This window comes from Manis javanica, chromosome X (genome assembly GCF_040802235.1).
Source record: "Manis javanica isolate MJ-LG chromosome X, MJ_LKY, whole genome shotgun sequence".
Taxonomy (NCBI): Eukaryota; Metazoa; Chordata; class Mammalia; order Pholidota; family Manidae; genus Manis; species Manis javanica.
The window spans coordinates 13,829,618-13,850,046 of record NC_133174.1 but is presented as its reverse complement, the minus strand read 5'-3'; the positions used below and the strand labels follow the sequence as shown (position 1 = coordinate 13,850,046).

At 42.5% G+C, this 20,429-nt stretch overlaps 1 protein-coding gene across 7 annotated transcripts in view; it reads left to right on the top strand.

Moving 5' to 3' along the window:
* Positions 1–20,429, top strand: part of MAP7D2 (MAP7 domain containing 2) — a 116,071-nt gene that overhangs the window by 67,332 nt on the left and 28,310 nt on the right. For 3 of the 7 annotated variants that reach the window (XR_005061869.2, XM_037020577.2, XM_037020573.2), the window contains exons 4-9: positions 2,852–2,963; positions 3,809–3,907; positions 5,984–6,094; positions 8,222–8,344; positions 13,184–13,314; positions 14,941–15,068. Coding sequence is in view for 6 of the 7 variants with exons in the window: in XM_037020577.2 (XP_036876472.2) it covers positions 2,852–2,963; positions 3,809–3,907; positions 5,984–6,094; positions 8,222–8,344; positions 13,184–13,314; positions 14,941–15,068 (704 nt within the window). In the remaining variant the exon portion in view is untranslated. The remainder of the gene's footprint in view (positions 1–2,851; positions 2,964–3,808; positions 3,908–5,983; positions 6,095–8,221; positions 8,345–13,183; positions 13,315–14,940; positions 15,069–20,429) is intronic. The other 4 variants (XM_037020574.2, XM_037020575.2, XM_037020576.2 and 1 more) reach the window with 4 other exon arrangements.

Below are 20,429 nucleotides of genomic sequence, written 5' to 3'. Positions count from 1 at the left end.
GCTGGAGGCCTTTTACAGTGCTCGGCTGCTCAGCAGGTCACCTTGCTCATGATTCTCCTTTGTCATCCAGGCACACGTAGAGCCAGATCTCAGGGGCTTAAGGATGAAGTCCCCTTGTTCCTCCCACTAAGTGCCACCCAATAGAGGACATTCTAGGGGCAGGAATGTGCGTTGCCCTTTCCCCATCCTCTATGGATCATCAGATGATATTCAGGAGGATCACAACTTGGCAGGAATTTGGGTATGCAGTATGCAGCTCTAATATTCATTAATACTGTTCATCTGGTATGAATCGAATGTTCTCCCATGCTCCCAGGACCAACAGGACCAGCAGCGCCAGCTGCACCTTGGGAATTTGTCAGAAATGCAAATTCTCAGCAGGCTTCTGTGGAATCAGAAACTCTGGGGGTGGGGCTCAGCAATTGGTATTTTAACAAGCCCTCCAGGGGACTCTGATGCAGGCTCATTCAAGTTTGAGAACGGCTGCTCTAAACTGCCCTGTTGATAATCCTCCTCTTCAAATTCAGATTCAGTTAAGGACTTACTATGGTAGTCATTTACTTGTAGACTTGAGTGATCTGATGACACAGCTAAAATATCATTCCCATTTTATAGATGAGGAAGCTGATGCCTGAAGATGTTAAATAATTAGCTCAAGGTCACAGGGCTAAAAAGTGGCAGGTAGAGGTGGGATTTGAATCCACACCTCCTGACTCCAAATCTAGGATTCTTCCTATTCCATCACATGAAGGGACAGAAAGATGCACACACACTAGTTATATTGACCTGTATAGGACTGACTTCTAAAAAGAATGAAATGGACCAGTTTTGTTGCTGCATCTTTGCATCACCCCATTCTGATGACTTTGGGTTCCATAAGTCCCCTTACCAGAGAGCTTAGTTGCCACCTATCTTTCATCATCTCTCCAAGAGCAGGTGACACAAAGTGAGCCTTCTCTCTAGCTTCATTTTTATAAGTCTACTTACAATTCAAAGGAATGAATCTCTCATGGTAGAATTTGGAGCAGCTCAGTGGATTGGGGATGAATGGCAGAGGTATTTTTTCTAAAGGTAACCGAACAGTCCAGGAATAGATCTGGCTTTGGTGGGGGGTGGAGACCATTACCTTATATTTATGCCCCTACATAGCTACATGGTGGTAAGATTGGCCTGACAAGTGTTGATGTTCTTTGTTCTCATTGGTCTCATGAGGGACTATCTTGTAAGGTCCTTCTGGCTGGTAGAAAATCTCCCATGACCCAGGACTAAATTCACTCTGAAGTGAAAGGTTTCACTACTTAGACTAGGTCATTGGTTACTTTATGTTAGATCTATATAATGCAATACTGTGCAGCCCCAGTCTTGAGTGACCATACCTCAAGCATCAAATAGTCAAGAAGTTCTGTTTCTTCCAACCCCTAACTTTTCTTGGACAGACCCCGCAGGGTTGGCTGTCAGAATTTAATGGGCCAACTTTGTGAGATGAGGACAGGACTTTGCCAGGAAATGCACACTCATGATTGTAGAGTTTCAGCTAAAAACTAGAGCAAATACAAACCTGAGATTTACAGGCGGAAAAAAAAAATCCCCTTTTTGCTCACAGGTCCTGGAGAGGCCATCTTTTAGCAAAGTGCTATTCAAAGAAAAATAATGCAGTAGAGGCTGAGATGTGGAGAATGTTCAGTTCATACCTCTGGTGTGGACAAAAGGGATAGATCCAGATACCACCTAAGAGACCTTTCTGTGTTTCTAGGGAAATAAAGGATCCTTAAAGTTGGTGCTTGCTGCCCTAAATTAACTGTGTTTGTTTGTTTGTTTTGTTTGTTTAAGCCATGAGAAAATGGTATCTTTTTGTTTTGGAGTTGGTCTAGGATTAGCAGTGTCTGGAGCACCTTAGGGTTGGGTTTTATGAGGGCAAAAGGGTGTCAGCATAGAATTGCCTGCCTTGCTTTGGGCCTTCTCTGGGGAGGCCGGGAGACGACTTGGTATTTACAGGATCATTTGGTGGCGGGGAGTGCAAAATTAGAGCAGCTTCACTCCAGTGCCAAGGAAATATTTGCCGGCAATCAGACCCAACTTTATGAAAACAACAACTTGGTTTATTCTGGAGAGGGCTTTTGATAAATGCTGTTAAGAAAGAAGCCTGGTGGTGGGGTTTTTTCCCCTCTTCTGGTAAAAAATGGTTTAGTTCTTCCTCCCTACCCCCCATCTAACTCTGAGAATGGATAAGTGCTTTATTTTGTGGCCAGAAGGTTCCCTACTCTTGTCTTTCTCAAATTTTGAAGTATGCAGTATCATTCTCAGAATACTATCTAGCAGAAACATGTTATAATGTTATAATGCAGAAAACAATTGATACGCCTTTAAGAAGTTCTAAGATGAAAATGGGGCTTTGCAAAATAGATCTCAGTCATATGTCACTGCAAAGACTTATGCTAAATGCTATAAAAATTCAAATTATATTTTAATTTAAATTTTCTTAAATCAGAATGTTTTTTGCTTTTCAACTAGAGAGGATGCTGTTGGTTCTAAAGCACAATGCCAATTCTAGGTATGTGCAGAGTGGGACCTGAGACAGGTCTTAAGGAGTTAATGCTTATCTGGCATTATTCTTAAACAAATGAAGGCCTGGCTGCAGTAGCAGCCTGTACCCTTGGGACTGAGAGGCAGCACTAGCCGCATTGTTTACTCTCCACCCACTAAGAACCACTGGTGTGGCCGAGAGCACGTGTGCCTGCGTCGAGATGCTGAGCCCAGAGAGCTCCATTGGGTGACTCACTCAGACACTGAGGCGTGGCAGTGCAGTAGGGCTGGGTGGTTAATCTTGCTCTCCCTTGCATGAACCGGGCAGGAACGACTGGAGGCGATGATGCGCCGGTCCTTGGAGCGCTCACAGCAGCTGGAGCTGAAGAAGAAGTGCTCGTGGGGAGTATCAGTGACCCCTGGGCCTGGGGGACGCGACGGTGAGTGCAGGGCTCTCCCTGCATTGCAGGGCCCTCCTGGGAGATCTCAGGGCGGGCAGATGATTATGGGCACTGCTAGTGCCCACAGGATCAGGGGGATGCTTTGTACCAATCTGTAGGTACCCTTTTCAGATATGATGTTTAAACTGCCAAGCTTCTTGTTATGCATTTCTTGTGAAAGGGAACTGCGTATTCTTTTTGCTAGCAATAACGGTTGCTATAATAACTGGGCTTTGAGGTAAAGCAGAAGAAAAAGAAAAAAGCAAAGGAAATGAATGCAGAGCCTGGTTAACTGGATCTACCTGGCAAGCCCAGGGACAATCTGATTTCAGGGAAGGTCAATGGCAGTAGCCCAGATCACTGCTGCAGCATGACTTGGAAAGACTGAGCAGCAGTTACCCTCTAAAAGGAGCTGGGGTTTTTCCCTCCTCATTATTAATTTTTGTTGCTCTTTCAATTTTGTTTCAAGGTGACTTATTTATTTCATTATCCAGTTCATACTCATCTTTAAATTTTTGAATGTTTATTGTAATGTATGGATTCTTATTAGTTTCTGGGTGGCTTTTCCCTCTCTTCAGTGTCTTCTTTTCCATGATCTTGATATTCTGTTATGCAGGAGTTGTAAACTAGTTTTTTTCTGAGAACAAATGGGTTTACATTTGTAGTGGTTTCTTTACTTTGTTGTGCTTTTAACCTTTTGCCAGTGAATATACTTAATTTTTTCTGTTCTTGAGATGTCAACAACCCATTTCAGTTACTTTTTCTAATTTCCTGATTAGGAACTAAAGTCAACAAGAGATTGGGACTTCTTTTACATCTCTTTGCTCTGATTTTTTGCTGTGTAGGTGAATCAGAAAATACCCCACCCCCTCCTCTAGGTTTAGCAGCCAACACCCTCCCTCCGGACCCAGGGACCACTGGCGCCGCTGCCGAGTCCACCAACGGTACATCTGAGCATCACTGTGCCCTCACATCTTGTGGTGACTGTTCTGATCACCCTCCTCCATCACTGTGTCTGTCTCAAACACTTTTACAATTGATTTCTTAGTCTGCTCCCTTGGAACATTTTTTTCTAGAGATTTGAATGACATGCCCATGTTTCTTTGTTCTTCTGTCATAGTGGAGCTGTGCATGCCTTACATCCTAGTGCCCTTGAGACATTTCATCCTTAGCTCACTCACTTCTGCCTTGAAAATCTTGTCAATGTTTGACTTTTGTGTATTTAGGTCTTTAACACTCTCATTAACCATGGATTTTAGGCAATAAGTAGTAGGGTGTTTCAATCACTGCTGGTAACCAAAACCTGTAATCACACAGAGTTCTGGGTGTTAATGTGATTCCGGGAGAGGTGTTTGAGAGGGAGTGGTAGGGAGTTTATCAGTACTAACACTGGGATCCAAATACAGAGACAAGTTGGCTTTGTTCTTGATTTCGTCTCTCTAATACACTCTGGTTTCAAGCCTGAGAAATTCTTAGGGTCTAGATCAAGAGCAGAGCTAGTAAAACTTTGCTTCATTTAATGATTTTAGAAATTCAACCCATTTTTGGCTGGCAAAGAAAAAACAATATGTAAACAGGATGCAGTAGTTACCAGCAATGCAGAAGGTCAAATTATAGCAGTAGGAATAAATATCCTTGGTTTCCAACATTCCTTTGTCAAAGAATAATCCTTATTGGTGCTGCTGAGTAGCAGAGACTTCTGCTACACTGGCTAAGTTGACTGTAGTGTGGGCACCAGCCTTCCCCCATCAGAGGGGTGTAGGTAGAGTTGATAATAACCCTTTGGGAACTGCGGCCAGGGTTGGGTGAGTGTGGTACTTGGGCACACAATTTCAGGGAGGACCAAAAATCTCAATGATCAAGATAAAATAATATTTTAATAAATCAAAATTAATGCAAAGTGATCTGTGATGAACAAAATACCAAATTTATAAAGACCAGTGCCATACTGAGCCATATGAGAGCCTGAGGCAAAATGGAAAATATGTACCCTTGTATGTGTGGTTTGATGTAATTTCTAATGATTCATTTTTTCCAGAATATTATAGTTCAAAAAAACACTAAATCTGAAAAGTACTTGTATTAAAATTCATATCATTTTAAGTTTAAATATTTTATTTATACCCAAACAGAATTTATTGTAATTTTACTTCAGCTGTAGTTAATTAAAAATTATTTAAGATTATCACATCGTCAGGAGAAATTGTCAAACAGGCAATTCTCTCATTTGAAAACAAGATGAAGAGAGGAGTAGATTTTGAAAATATTACTGACGAGTTTGTTTCCTTTAAAGCCAGCACACACATCTTTTCTGCCTCAGGCTCCGATAGGGGTTGGCAGGCCACTGTGAGCACTTCTGCATCTGCTGTAACGTTCAATTTAGAAACCAGTCTAAAATCATGGCGGGAAGTTAAGAACACCAAACCTGGGACCACATGTTAAAATCCTAACCATAAGATAGCCATAGCATTTGAGAAAGGTCTACTGTAACCCCGTCTGTTGATAAGAGGAAGAGACCGACCGCCACAGGTTTTCTGCTTTAACTACAGTTCCTTGCCTTACGTATGACTTTGTCCACCAACCTAAGCTATAGATAATCTTTGGAAAAAGTTCGGTTTTGGCTCACCCAGTCTGTCAGACCATAGAATGTTTTCCAGTGGTGATTTGTCTCTGGGTCCAGGTTGGTTCTATTTTCGTGTGGTCTGAATATACTTAAAAGTCACTGGGCACAAGGAAATGATTTGCTGGTGGGTTTGGCATGGCTTTAGAGTGAAGTTGAATATCAGAAATTGAAGAAAAGAACAGAGTTAAGAAATGGAAGAGAAAATCTTGATTCAGACAGGTTGCTGCTGTAGCCCGAGCATTTCCAGATAAGCTAAGTAGACAGCAGGGTGATGGGAGCAGTGTGCTATGCCACAGTGGTTAGGAGGCGTGTGGATGAGGACAGGAAGACTTTGGGATATGTGTTTCTCAGTCTACAGTGGTATGAATACCAATGTCTTTAATGCATTTCTCTGCAGCATGTGACAAACTTTCAACATCAACCATGAATTTGCCAAAGCAGACGGAGCCTCCCATGAGTAAGCGTCTGTCTTCATCCACCGTGGCAATATCCTATTCCCCAGACCGAGGCAAGTGAATGTGTAGACCTGGTCTCTCTGGTTTTCTTCTTTCTAGTGTGAGCATCTTAATGTCGGTCTTTGGGAGAGCCCCTCTTGAGCCTTCTGCAAATACCTCCATTATCCTAGCCTTGTGGTCTGAGTGTGGGAGCCCCAAGGCCTCACTAATGGGACTTTGGAAAGTGGCATTGCTCTTTAGAGCCCAGTCGTTGTTGAATAGGGACAGGAATTAATGATAATATCCCAGTCTGAAAGAAACTCTTCCATTTTCCACAGTGCATATAGAAGTTTTCTTACCCTGGATTTAAGTGACCAGTGGGCAGGTGTGACTTTAAAAAAGTAACTGCCCAGTTATTGATGTGCTACAGTTGATTAGCCAGGAATATCAAAATTGATGAGGCAGAAGTATGTGGAAGACTGAGATGTGTGAAAAAATGGGGCTATGCTATTGTCTGTGCTTTGTAGGCCTGCCCATTTCTGTTCTGAAAACATGAGTTCAGAAGGAATATGAAGCCTTTTAAAGGGGAAAAGGTTGGGTGGCCTTTTCCAGCACTCTGTTTTGAGGTGGAAGATGATATGTATAAAGACGTGTGCTGGTCCCAGAAATGGAATAGATTTAAAACTGCCTGTGTTCTAATGGAGGCTCAGATAAGTCACTCAAAGTCTGAATTTATACTTTTCTGAGTATGTAGGTGAAGGAAGGGAGGGAAGCTCTCCATGCATTAAATGCATATTTTAAAGCATCACTGAAGAAGTGTCAGATGCCAGTGCAGTATTTAACATGCCAAGTCATTAGCAAGGGGCAAGCAGGAGGATATCTGTGGCTTTGATGGGGCCAGTGTGACTTCCTGGTTGTTTTTCACTGGCATTGACCTTGCACCTCCAGCACAGAGGCCTGTCATGTGTGTCAGAGAGCCCATAAGTGTCAGTGTTGCTGATCTCTGAGGCAGTTCATGGATCAACACCTGAAACCTTGAATTAAGAGCTGAGTGAGAAAATATCTACATGCTCTTAACTCTATATAGCTGTTCCATTAGTGAGTGTATTCCATATGTTTTAGTAGTTCACGTGGTTACAAATTGATGTTAAATTTGTATTTGCATTGATTAATATGTAAAGATATCAGTATGTTATTACATACTGCTAGCAACTGAGTTATCTGCTTGTGGATTATAAACTGAAAATTTTTAATTCCCAAACCATTTCCTGGCTAGTGGGTACCCAAAGAATTCTGGGTGATGGAAAAGTGAATCTGTTTACCTTATAATATGTTCCCAAATCATAAAAATGACATTTCAGTCACTGAATCTTAGATAATGAATACTACTATGTCCATTAAAGTTGATAATCAGTTGGCTGTCTTTATTTTTGTGTTTCTTATTTAATTTCTGCCCTTATTTACATGGAAAAGGTATGAAAGGATATGTATTTATACATTAATAATATCAGTGTGTTATGAAATATTTTTTAACAGTTAATTAAAGAATTTATTTTTTTGAAGAAATAGTTTTCAGTAAATTTTGTAATCTGACTTAACAATGTCTTCTATAGTTAGTTAAATTTCATCAGATCAGTTATCACGTAGACTAAATATTGCAACAAATCTCATTTCATGTCATTTTCCATCCCTTTTCTTTTCAACGTTAAATCATTACTACTTTACTCAAGCCTGAAATCCAGGCTTGCCCCACCCACACCTTCCAGCAGATGACCTTGCTTCCTACTTATTATGAAATATTTTTTAACAGAGGACCTAAAACAAGTGTTTTGTAGAAGTAATCTTTTTTTCAATGTTAGATCTACTTGGTGACTAAATGGCTTCTTGAGTCCATATTACACCTTGGGAGATGGGCTAATCTCTTTGAGTGATAGAGGTAATACTGTTGTACTGTAATTGCATATTGAATGAATTCTGGCACTCCAAGAGAATTAATGCACACTCTCAAACTCTAAATGACACATCGTTTGCTTTATTTTACTATGACCAACTCTGAAGCCATTCTTTCCTAGAATATTTTTATTTTTCACATTTGCTCTACCACCCAAGTTAATTTGCATCATGCAGTGTTATTTTAGACATTTTATTTTGCTTTGTTTTGATTTTGCTTTTTAAAGTTTTCATTTGATTCCATCCTTCAGCTCATCGCACGCACCTTAGTCCCATGGAAACCTTTCTTGTTAAGCGACTGTTGACACCCACACAGGCTTCTCTAGCCAGAAGCGGAAATGCATTCATGCTCTCTGAGCAGGCCAGTGACTCAGGTAAAAGAGGCCGGAGTTGGAGACACTGAAGAAAATGCCCCAAGTGGTGTTGATTGGCCTGTGAATTATTCCTGGGTTTTTGAATTTTGCATTCCTTTTGCTGGCTTTATGAAATTTCTTCAACAGTTACAGATATTTTCTACCCACCAGTGTTTTGCTGTTGTTATGTTTCTTTTAAGTGTCACAGAGGTGAGTAAATTATTCTATGATAGCATGTGGATTAGAAAGGAAAAATACATTTCATGAGCCATGGAAGTTAGACTTTTTTTTTTTAAGAGACAATTTGGCAAAGTAGCCTGTAAGCCAGTTTCTCGAGTCCCATAACCAGCTCTACCACTTACTAGCTCTTACCACTTTGGGTAAGTTAATTAACCTCTCCAAGCTTTAGTTTTCCCATCTATAAAATGGAGTCATTTTAAATTATCATGAGGATTAAATGAGATAGCACAGTAAGTAAGAGCTTACCACATGTCGGAGCCTTGCTGCTCAAGGGGTAACGCGGGACCCAGCAATGTTGGCATCACCCGGGAGCTTGTTAAGAAAGCAGACTCTCACGCCCCATCAGATGGGTACAATAAAGTCTGAGAAACACTGGGCCATACCATCAAAGCCCTTCCTTGGCCGAATCTGATTAGTTGTCATGGCTAGATTAATAAGGACTGGTATTCTCCATTTTATAGATGAGCAATGCTGTATCCACATTAGGTCAGGTTTGATTTCAGTTCCCGAGATAGTGTATTCAGTGAGATGACATGTAAATGACATATAATCCTCTGCTAGGTGCTAGCTGTTTCTGAGTAATTGTGCTATTTCTGCAAAGAAGATACACAAGTGGCCACTATACACACAAGATATTCAACATCATTAGTCATTAGAGAAATGCAAATCAAAACCACAATGAGATAGCACTTCATACTTACTAAGATGGCTAAAATTCAAAGGAAAATAATAAGCATTGATGAGGATTTGGAGAAGTTGTTGCCTTTATATGTTACTGGTGGGAGTGTAAAATGGTACCATCTCTTTGGGAAATAGTCTGGCAAGTTCCTCAAAAAGTTAAACATAAAGTTACCTTATGACCCAACAATTCTACTCTTAGGTATAGAGCCAAGGAAATTGAAAACATATGTTCAGTTATAAATTTGTATACCAGTGTTCTTAGCATCATTCATATTAGCCACAAAGTGGAAACAACCCAATCAATCCAAATGTCTATCATCAACAGATAACTGGGGAAGCAAAATGTGGTCTATCCAAAAAGTAGAATAGTATTCAGCTATAAAAAGTAATGAATTACTGATACATGCTGCATAACGAACCTTGAAAACATTATGCAAATCCAGAGAGAGTAGATTACTGGTTGCTAGGGACTGGAGGAGGAGGGAAAGGGGAGGGAACCCTTAATGGCTATGGGTTTCTTTTGGGGTTGTTGAAAATGTTCTGGAATTGGACTGTAGTTATGGTTACACAACCTTGTGAATATACTAAAAACCACTAAATTGTACACTTTAAAAAAAGTGAATTTTATAGTATATGAATTATATCTCAAAAAGGTCTAGGGAAGTCAAAAGTATCCCCATTTTGAGAACAAGGAATTTATCAGGAGGTCCTGAAGATTGATCACTCTCAGGATTGATGATTCTGTGGGAGCACTCATAATTTATTTCAGTGAAAGGCTACAGAGCATATGAGAAAGGGGGAAAGGCACATGGGACAAAGTCTAGGCAAGACCAGGCCCAAGCTTCCAGAGTCCTCTCCCAATGGAGTCCCGCAGAACACATTCCCATGGCTATGAGTTGTAACATATACATCATGTTGCCCACCAGGAAAGCTTATTAGAGACTCAGTGCCTGGGTTTTTATTGGGGGCTGGTCACATAGACACCCCCTGCCAGGCACATACTGGAATTCCAGACTTTCAGAAAGAAATCAGGTGTTTAGCATAAATCATGTTGTTTGTATAAACAGGTTAGGCACAGGGAGCCACTCTTAACAATTTATGGTGGGAATCCTCCCAAAATCCAAGTCTCCTGATACCAGGGCCAACCTTGTAAGCCAGCCTTTCGAAGGACAGCAGTCAGGCCTACTATGTTTTCTGTTTTCTTTTCTGCCCAGTCCACCCCCATGTCCCTTGGTCAAGACAAGAATTAACAGTTTATGGTGGGAATCCTCCCCAAATCCAAGTCCCCTGATGCCAAGGGGCATCTTCACAGCAGAATTATTATGGTAGAACACCACACAGCAGACTGAGGCCCATCTGCAGTATTGCTCTCACACCCTTTGGGGGTCCTGGATATAGCCAATTAAAATACAGACCATTAACCATAAAGGTCTGTCTGAGAAAGCCAGCTGGCTTCCTCCGAAAGCTTGAATCCTTTCTGCTTGGCCCGAGGCAACAATTCGGGCCCAGCACAGCTCTGGCTAGTAAGATGATGCCGACCCAGTGCCTCCCAGGGCTGAGGCAGTGCCATGATGATCTGAGCATGCACCCAAGATATAATCCCAGAGGACACATGTCCCCTAAAAATAGAGAGTCCCCATGGTGGCTGCCACCATGATTTCTCCCACCCCAGGGTTTTCAGTCCAGTCCTAGAGATTCAGTTCAGTCCTTGCCTTCAGAGGGACTGCCTGAGGTGGTCAGTTCCAAACAGTTCTGCCAGTGATGCAATCTCATTGCCTGCCAAGTGTGGATGGCATGTGTAGGTGTTCTGTGGGGATGTACAGGAACTGGCTTGCCCCTGCCACATGCCACCCGGGCTCTGCAATCCGTGAGAATCTGACGTACTTTTGGCAGTTTGCAGAGACCACAGGCCTTTCCTTCAGGAAGAGGGGAGAGTTCCTAGGATCGATTCTGGAAAACAAAGATCACTGATGCCCCCCGCCGCCACACATATACACACGTGCAGGTGGTGGGCATTGTTCTCCGTTACCAGTGTGCCCTGTTCAGTAATCAGACCTTTACATTTTCTCAATCACCCTGTACTCTCACACATGGACCTTTCATCTGGAAGGGTTGAATGCAAGAAGGTCAAGTATGTTTTACAAAAAAAGTCATCCAATTTAATAAAAAATACATATCATATTCAGGAATTAGGACAAAATCCTGCATTATTAAAAAAATTTTAAATAGACTTGTATAACCTGACATCTCTTTGATCTTGTTCGTTTATCTAGTTAACAGCCTAGAAATGATCAGTCCCTTTGCAGGGACGGAAGCATTTAACAAATTGCTTCCTGGGGTGTGTGCAGCAGGAGGTGAGCAAAGTAGAGTCAGGCTGTCAGTCATACAGCAGACATCTTGCCAGCAGCAGTGACACAGCCCCCAGAGGGGGTCAAGGCCAATCAGCAGGGTTGGGGGAAGGGGTCCCACTCCCTCGAAGTGCCCTCTCCCAGCTTGTAGCTTTGGTAAGAATTACAAGTGAGAAATGTAACCAGGCTCTGCATCAAGAGCTGACCAGTGGCTCCATGTCAGGTGGTTCCATCAGAGAAGAAGCCCTTTCCTGCGGCATTTGTCTGTGATCCAAATGGTGCAGCCAGCATCTGTGATGTTTTTACAGGGTAGGGCCCCACTGAAGGGTGTTCTACATCTGCAGTGCACTTTTGAACTCCAAATGTGTATATCTACCTGAAGATTGCCTCTCTTTTCATGTCTCCCTTTTTTTCTAGAGGCCCTGTTATACCAAAATCATAGCAAAATCATCAGGTGTGGATACTTGTGGTTCCAAAACTCAGTGTTCCAGCCTAACCACTGATGGCCACTTGGAGTAGAAAGCACAAACCAAAGGTGTCACCTGGGCTCACTTTTTCCCTCACTACAGCCAAAAGCAGCCAGAGGACCCTGTGAGCCAACTCTTGGAGTTGAATGGGTCATCTTCAAGTTGCGTAGGTGTTTCACCTCTTGTAACAGACAGCAGCAGCTTGGCTGCTTTTCCATATGGTGGATGACTCCGAGGCCCCCAGCCCCCAGAGGGGCATCATCCTCCACCCCTTTATGCTTTCCTTCCCCGAACAAAGCTTTTACTACATATCAGCAAATCATCATTGTTGTGGTTCCTGTTTCTGGTACCAGTTGTGTCAGGCGTCCCCAAGGCCACCCCCAGACTCAGAGGACCCAGCATATGGTGGCCCTCCCAGCTGTGGTGTGTCACAGTGGAGGGCTACACAGCACAATCAGCACAGGGAATTGGCACATGGGCACCATGCAGACCTGTGACAGCACATGTGAAATGTTGCCCACCAGGGAAGCTCCCTAGAAACTTAGTGTCTGGGGTTTTTACTAGGGGCTGGTCACATAGGTGCCCCCTTGCCAGCCACATACCCAAGTTCCAACTCTCAGAAGGAAAGCAGGATAAGTCATATTTGTACCAACAGCTTAGGCACACTGAGCTGTTCGTCAGTTAATAGTGAGAACCCTCCTGAAATCCAAGTTCCCAGTTGCCCACGAAGGGCCAACCTTGGAAGCGGGCCTTTGCTGGGACAGCAGTCAGGCCTTTTAACTTCCCTACACAAGGAACTTATGTTTAGAGAGGTTAATTAATATGCCCAAGGTGATCAGCTCTTAGGTGACAGTAGGTCTGTCTGGCTCCAAAGCCCAGAGTTGAAACTCCTGAAGTGAACTGTACTCTTGAGCATCAAGCACAGGAGTCCTTTAGGATAGGGTCCATTCTGCATGGACTAGAGAAAGTATGGTGGCCTTCTGAGAATATGGGTTGCCCATGTCATATTTTAACAGAAATGTGTTCTTCCCAACTCCCCGCTTGCCTCTGGTTTCTCCTCTGTACTCCATCTCTTTGGCTGTTATACTGTAACTCTCCCGTATCCCATGCCTGTCCTCATGTAGCTCCTGCTGGCCCTCTTAAATCTTCCTACAAGTCTTCTCCCACTCGGAACACTGAGAGGAAGAAGACTACGCCTACATCTGGCACAGGAGATGCTGGGAAAGGAGCCCCTGTAGGAGCAGAGGCCTCTCCGGTAAGTCTAAAGCCACTCACGGCTCAGGACTGGTTTTATCTGACGTGTGGTTACTCCCTGCGCTTGATCTGGGGGTCTCTGTTTTCGTCAGTCTCCAAGGACTGCTCAAGGGGTGGATTTGTTTTAAAATTTCACCCAACCTTTGAAAACCATTCTAATTTTTTACACCTGCCTAAATCTGAGTGCTTTGGAACAAATTCCTAAAGACCTTGTCCGCATTATAGCCTGCCCTCCAGAGGACAGGAGTGAGAAGGCGTGGTCTGAGTGTGTCTCTGCTTTTTTAAGGATGTTTGATTTGGGGCCAGTCTTGTCTCTACACACAACTAGATCTGAAGTTCTGGGTGAACCTTCATCCATAACAGTGGCCTTTAGACATTTTTGGCATCATACTGACACCATCAATAAAACAAATGTTGAGCAGATACCTCCAATTTTGCATATCTATTTAGAAATTATGTATACCATACTACTTTTGTTAGTTATCACTTGCAACATAACGAATTACCCCAAACCTTGGTAGCTTAAAACAAATGTTTATTACTTCACTGGTTCTCTGGGTCAGAAATTAAGAATGGCTTAGCTGGATGGTTCTGTTCTCAGTCAGGGTCTCTCATGAGGGTGCGGTCAGGATGGCAGCCAGGGCTGCAGTCATCTGAGAGCTTGGTTGGGGCTCTTCCAGGACGGCTCGCTCACATGGCTGTTGGCAGGATGCCTCAGTTCCTTACTGTGTGGACCTCTTCATAGAGCTATTGGGGTGTCCAAGTGACATGGAAGCTGGCTCCTGGAGCAAGAGATCCGGGAGAGAAAGAGGATGAGTGTGCAAGGAGGAAGCTGCAGCGCCTGTTATGCTCTAGTCTGAGGCTTTGCACACCATCATTTTTGCCATTTGATGTTCCTTTAAAGCTAGGCACTAAGCCCAACCCACACTCAAGGGGAAGGGAACTGAGCACCTCTTGAAGGGGAGAACATCAAATGACATGTGGACTTACTTTAAAACCACCACGTTACTGTGCTGTTGCTCATTTATTTTATAGCACCACTTATATATTTTTTAATCCACTGGCGTCCTGAGGTTCTCACAGGGTCTTGAGAAGTGAGTGTTTCAGACCCTTGGGTTTTACTGTAGGGTAGATTGCTGTGGAAGGGGACTATCATGTGTGGGTATGGGGGGCCAAATGAGGATTTAGTGCAGGAAAGTGCAATAGGGAGAGAAGGAAACCACTGCTGTGGAGTGCCCACTGCAGGCCAGCCCTGAGGCCCATGCCTCTTGCTGTTGGAGGTCATGGGGAAGACACAGAGGGATGGGTGGGGTTGTAGTCCCTGATATACTAGGTACACTGGTAGGGTCCACAACTCTGTCTTAGTGTTACAACCACATTTATAACCCCTGTAACTTTTGTGTAGTGATTATATATCTCTGTATTCTTTCTACTTTCTGTGTGTTCAGTACCATGATATGGTTCTGTTGTTCGCCTTTTGTAAGAAAACAAGGAGAAGGAGATCTTTGCATTTTGAGATTGAAGTTTCTTTTTTTTAAGTGGATGACCTAATATCCGAGGTATTTTAAAAAATTGGAGAAGTGGGCCAGTCATGGGCCATGGCTGTTCTATTTTGTGTCCCCTACAGACAGAGAAGTTGAAGCAGGGGCCGCGAACAACAACTTCCACTCCCAGTGTGGGCCATGGGTCGCCTCTGAGAAGATGCGAGCTTCCAGGAGGCATTTCTAAGAGGTCGTCTTCTCCTGTGACATCCAAGTAAGTGTCTTCCTCCTCTGCCTCAGTCAGGTGAGGAAAACAGTTTGGTGGGGCTCTGTGCAGTGCAGTGTGAGCCTCCTGCTCCCCCACATGCCATGGCTGGCCGACCCTAGGAGGCGAGCATGAGGAAACTGGGCTTTGAGTTCACTGCTTTCACTCTCCATGTATCTTCTGGATGGGTGATGGACTCTTAAGGGGTTTGTTGCCTAGGAAATACAGGACTCTGATTTACTGAGATGATCCATTCAGCATTTTCTTTTTAGGCCCATCAGCTTCATTCTGCTTTTCTGGCATTCTTCTTTCTCCTTCAACTGCATATGGAAGAAAGTGATTGCATGTGCAGTGGCACTCGCCCTGGCTCTTGCTCTTGTGTGTGCACTCCCACCGCTTGCTCTCTGTCTCTGTCTCTCTTTCTTTGTCTCTCTCCCTCTCTCTTGCATCTGTCTCTTTAACAGAGAGATAATGACTTGTCAACCACTGTCAATAGTACACATTTTAAAAAATGAAGCCATTATATTAAGAATTGAATGAGTGCACCAATGAAACCGTATAACCAGAAAACAAATTTACACTGTATGACCACTGTCTTAAGTTATTAAAATATTTTACTGATAGTAACTGATAAGAATGACTTGGTAAACAACTCAATCCAGCGGTAGAATGGGAATATCCTCAGTAAGACTGAGAGAAAGAGAAATAAGATTTTAATTTGGGAAAATAGTAAACTTTTTATATAAAGAGAATCCAATGAAATTTGTTTATTTAGTACATCAGTTTGATTCAGAGAAAATAGTATTTAAAAATTTTTTTGTTGTAATATAATCTATCCACAGTATTATATTGGTTTCAGGTATACAACATAATGATTCAACAATTACATACATTACTGGATGTTCACTATAGGAAGTGTAGTTACCAGCTGTCATGATTCCAAGATACTACACTATTATTGGCTATATTCCCTATACTGTACTTCCATCCAGAGAAAATAGGGTAAAATACAAATTAATGAATACTTGGGAATTTGTTAAAAATACTTTCAGGTGACATCAGCTCTTATTTCTAATTTGATCCTTTCTAACAGAGACTATTTCACAGTTACTTTGCTCAGAGGTCAATATGGTTTTTATAAATGAATATCTGCTATTGATGTATCTGTCTTCCATTAAGAAAATCCTTCCATATCACATTGCTGAATTAATAGCATCTTGGGGCTTTTTTTTAAAGTCTGTTAGTCTTTTTTGTGCTCGTATTGTCTGTCTTAGGTTATGGTATTGTTCTCTTGAAAACTGTAAATCCATTAGATGGATTGTAAGGTCTCTGTCTTTGTCTTATTTTTGAGCCTTCCATTCAGGTGTCACTACTCTGGTGTTAGGCTGGGACACCATTTGACATTAATGGAGAGAAAAGCCTATTTCTACCAGGGTTTTTCCAGATTCCACCCCTCTCTTTCCTGGATATTGACTTAGGGTCCCTGCATGGAGGGTAGCTAGCAAGTTTCATCATCTTCATTGGAAATTTCACTAAGGTGAACAAGGGGGTGGTTGTCCTCTATAGAGGTGAGAAATCAGTTTTTGGAAGCAAACCTGTAATGGGCTCTGTGCTATTTCTTTGAAGTTGAAAATCCTGAAGATTTTGTGTTTCAAAACTATTTTATGTTTTACTTTTTTTATGGAGGTTCAATTGACAGATAACATTATATTAGTTTCAGTTATACAACATAATGATTCAGTATTTGTATACCTATGAAAAGATCTCCATAATAAGTCTATCCATCACCATAAATAATAACAAAAAATTCTTCTCTTTTTTGTCTTGTGATGAAGACTTCTAAGGTTTATTCTCTTAGCAATTTTGAAATGTACAGTACAGTCTCATTAACTATACTGCTGCATATTACATCCCTAGGATTTATCTCATAACTCTGAGTTTGTGCCTTTTGACCCCCTTCACACATTTCACTCTTGCTCCCCATCCCCCTGCAACCACCAGTCTGTTCTCTGTATCTGTGAACTTCGTTTTTTTTTTAGATTCCACATTTAAGTGAGATTATATAGTATTTGTCTTCCTCTGTCTGGCTTATTTTGCTTAGCATATGCTCTCAAGGTCCATCCACATTGTTGCAGATGGCAAGATTTCATTCTTTTTTTATGGCTGAGTGATATTCCAGTGTGTGTGTGTGTGTGTGTGATCTTTATGGAACTATTTTATATTTTAAAGGACACATCATCTGAATTTTATAAAAAGCTCTCTCTGACCAAAGAGACTTGTAAAAGGTCCTAGACTTGTTTTATGCCATTCAATTTAGAGAGACTTAAAACATTTCCACTCTATTTAGAACAGTAATGGGTACCTAGTAGGTGCTTCATAAATGTTTGTGGAATGAAGGAACACAAGTCACTGTGCCAGATGCTTCAGAGAATCCCCAAATGAATGAGAACAGTCTCCACTTGAACTGGCCCCAACCGAGGTGAGAGGGAGATGTGGATGCAGATGGAGAAAGCTGCAGGCCTACTCCAAAGAGAGAGTTGTCTGATTGGAACTGCTCATCCCTCAGGACTCAGCTGGGCTCTGATACTCTCCAGAGCCAGCCAATGCTGGATTTGCTCCCTTCTCTGTGTTACAGCATCATGTGCATACTTCTGGCATTCATTCATTCACTCACTCCTCAAATACATACAGCGCACCTGCTCTGTGTCCAGCATTCTCCTCAGCCCTCATGGAGCTTACCTGACAGTGAACAGGGAATATAACATCAGGTGGTGAGATATTCTGTGAAGAAAAATAAAACTGGGTCAGATGACAAAGTGGCGGAGGGGAGTAGCTAGATAAAGTGGTCAGGAAGTCTCTGAGGAGGTGACATTTGAACAGAGCCCTGCATAAAGTGAGGGACAGGCCGTGCTGCTCTGTGCCTAGTGGCACCACTGCTAGACTGCCACGAGTGGAGTCATAGAGACGGCTGGATGTATTGTGGCACAGTAGAAGCTTAATATGTCCCTGCAGGAGGAAAGCCAGAAGGGAAGTAGAGCCGAGAGGGCAGGAGTGGGGTTGGCTGGGGGAGTAGCCAGTGCTAAGACCAGCCCTGCCCAAGGACTCTGGCTCTTTGCCTCCTCTTCCCTTCTGGACCATTCATCAGTTTATTCTCCCACCAATCACCTTCTTAAATGTTCTCCTTTCTGGGCTGCATATTTCACTTGGGAAATTTTTAAAGGTTGAGGGATGCCATCTTCTGTGTGGTGCAGCAGGGTATTCCTGCCACTTTAAGAAAGAGAAATTAATGGAATGGCCTTTATTTCCAGAGCTCTATATATGTCATCTCTATTGCAGGTGGGAAAAATAGTAAACAGCATAGCTGAACTTTCATGTGCACAGGCAAAACTACCAGAATCATTATCTCCTAAGAGGTGCCTTGGGGGTAGAAGATTCCCTGGTACCTCTGAATCAGAATTACCATAGTGAGAGGCCTAAGGAAAAGCAAATTTTTCTTTTGATTTTAAGATCTTCAGAAAGAAGGATAGTTTCTCCCTGGGTGAAGATTAGTAGCTGAACTGCACTGGCCATGGACCAGGTCTGAGGAATGTGAGAAGTCAGATAGACTGTAAATAAATTTACAGTAAAATCCAAGCAGTAAAAAAGAACACACTGCAACTGCTCACAAAGTACATAGACCTCAGGATCATAGTACTGAGCAGAAAAAGGAAGTTGCAGAAGAATTTCAACAGTATGATACCATTTATATTGAGTTCCCAGATGTACAAAACTAAACAATGTGTTTTTAAGACTGTAAATGTGGAAAAATGATTTTTAGAAAAAGTAAGAAAATGACAAACAAAGTGCAAAGTGACGATGGATGGCCTCTGAGGCAGGGAGTGAGTCAGGGAGGTGCTCATGGGAGATTCCGTGTAATGCCTCTCCTTTGAACTACGTTGGTGGATGTATAGGCATTTGTTATATTAGTGGGGGTGTTGAGTTTATTTTCCTCGGTTCTTGTTCCTGCTGTAACAAAGAATTGAAGGGCAGAGACATAGTAGTGAAACAGAGTAAGAGTTTTATTTGAATGCACTCCAAGAGAGGAAGGGGCCTGAATAAAGGTAGGTAAAGGCAAGTTTACTTGAATAAAGCTGAGAGGAAGGAAAAATGGAGGAAAGGGAAGCTCATTGAACTGCTGCTCAGCCTAAGGGCATAATCCATTGCCAACTCCTGAAGCCCTGTCACCTGGCTTCCAGTGTCCACTTGAATCTGCATGGCATGGGAGCCGAGTCCCTACTACCACCCCAGGATTTGGGGGAGCTGCAGAGCACTGGATGGCGTGAGATGATGTTCTGAGAACTTCCCAAAGGCAAAGAAAAGAGATTTTCAGGCAGGCTACTAAAGAGCATGATCGTATAGCTGCAGTTCTGTCCGGGTCACCCAGGCGACAGGAACTTGCAAGCTCCAAGTCTGAGCTCTCAGCAGCCCCTCCCTACTTATCAGGAGTAAAGCGAAGACTTAGAAATAGAATGAAATAGCAAAGAAACAAAGACCCTTACCACTGGAAAAGCACAGAGAGAGAAAATACAATTAAGCTGAGCAGTGAGAAGCTTTATTTAAAGTTACCCACTGAAAGAGAGAAAAAATGTGGGCATCCTCAGAGAGGAGGCATTTAAGGGTTTGGGGTCTGGGTTTCACAGGCTGTTAAAGATTTTTCAGGGATATGACAAAGAGCTGAGGGGTGTAGACTTGTCAAGTGGTCTCAAGATGCTTAGCTCTGGTGAGAGACACCATGTCTCCTCTCCTCTGTTATCAGTCCTTCAAATAATTCTGCAAAATTAACTTCATACAAGAATTTTACTGATCCAGTTCCTCCCCAGGATAGCAGCTTTCCTCTGGGAACATGTCAGTCAAGACCACCTCCCTTGCCCCCAGGGTGGGCTGAGTTATTGTCTGCTGAAGAATATGTTAGGAATCTTACTTCCTAACTTCCTGGCTTATAAAATGGAATCTTAGCTTTAAGATGAGTCTTTCCTGTTCTTACTGTACTGTTTATATCTGGGCTTGTTTGGAAAATTAATTATGATGCTTGTCTCCTGCCCTGGTTACAAAATTACCTGATTAGGGGCTGGAGGAGGAGGAAAAAAAACATCATATAGGTTAAGTTAAAGAATTAGCTGGGCCTTTTAGCAGGCTAAAGTAAATCTTACAGTGGCATGATCTAATTGACACAATGAAGACATGGGCTGTGCTCAGATACTTTTGTTTATCTGGGGAATATCTGGACATCCCAAGTTACTCCTGGCTTTTGGAGCTTCAACTGATGAACTCATTAACTCTGTGGGTCTTTTCTGGCTCTCTAGTTTTATCTGGTTAACTCTTTGAGTCCCT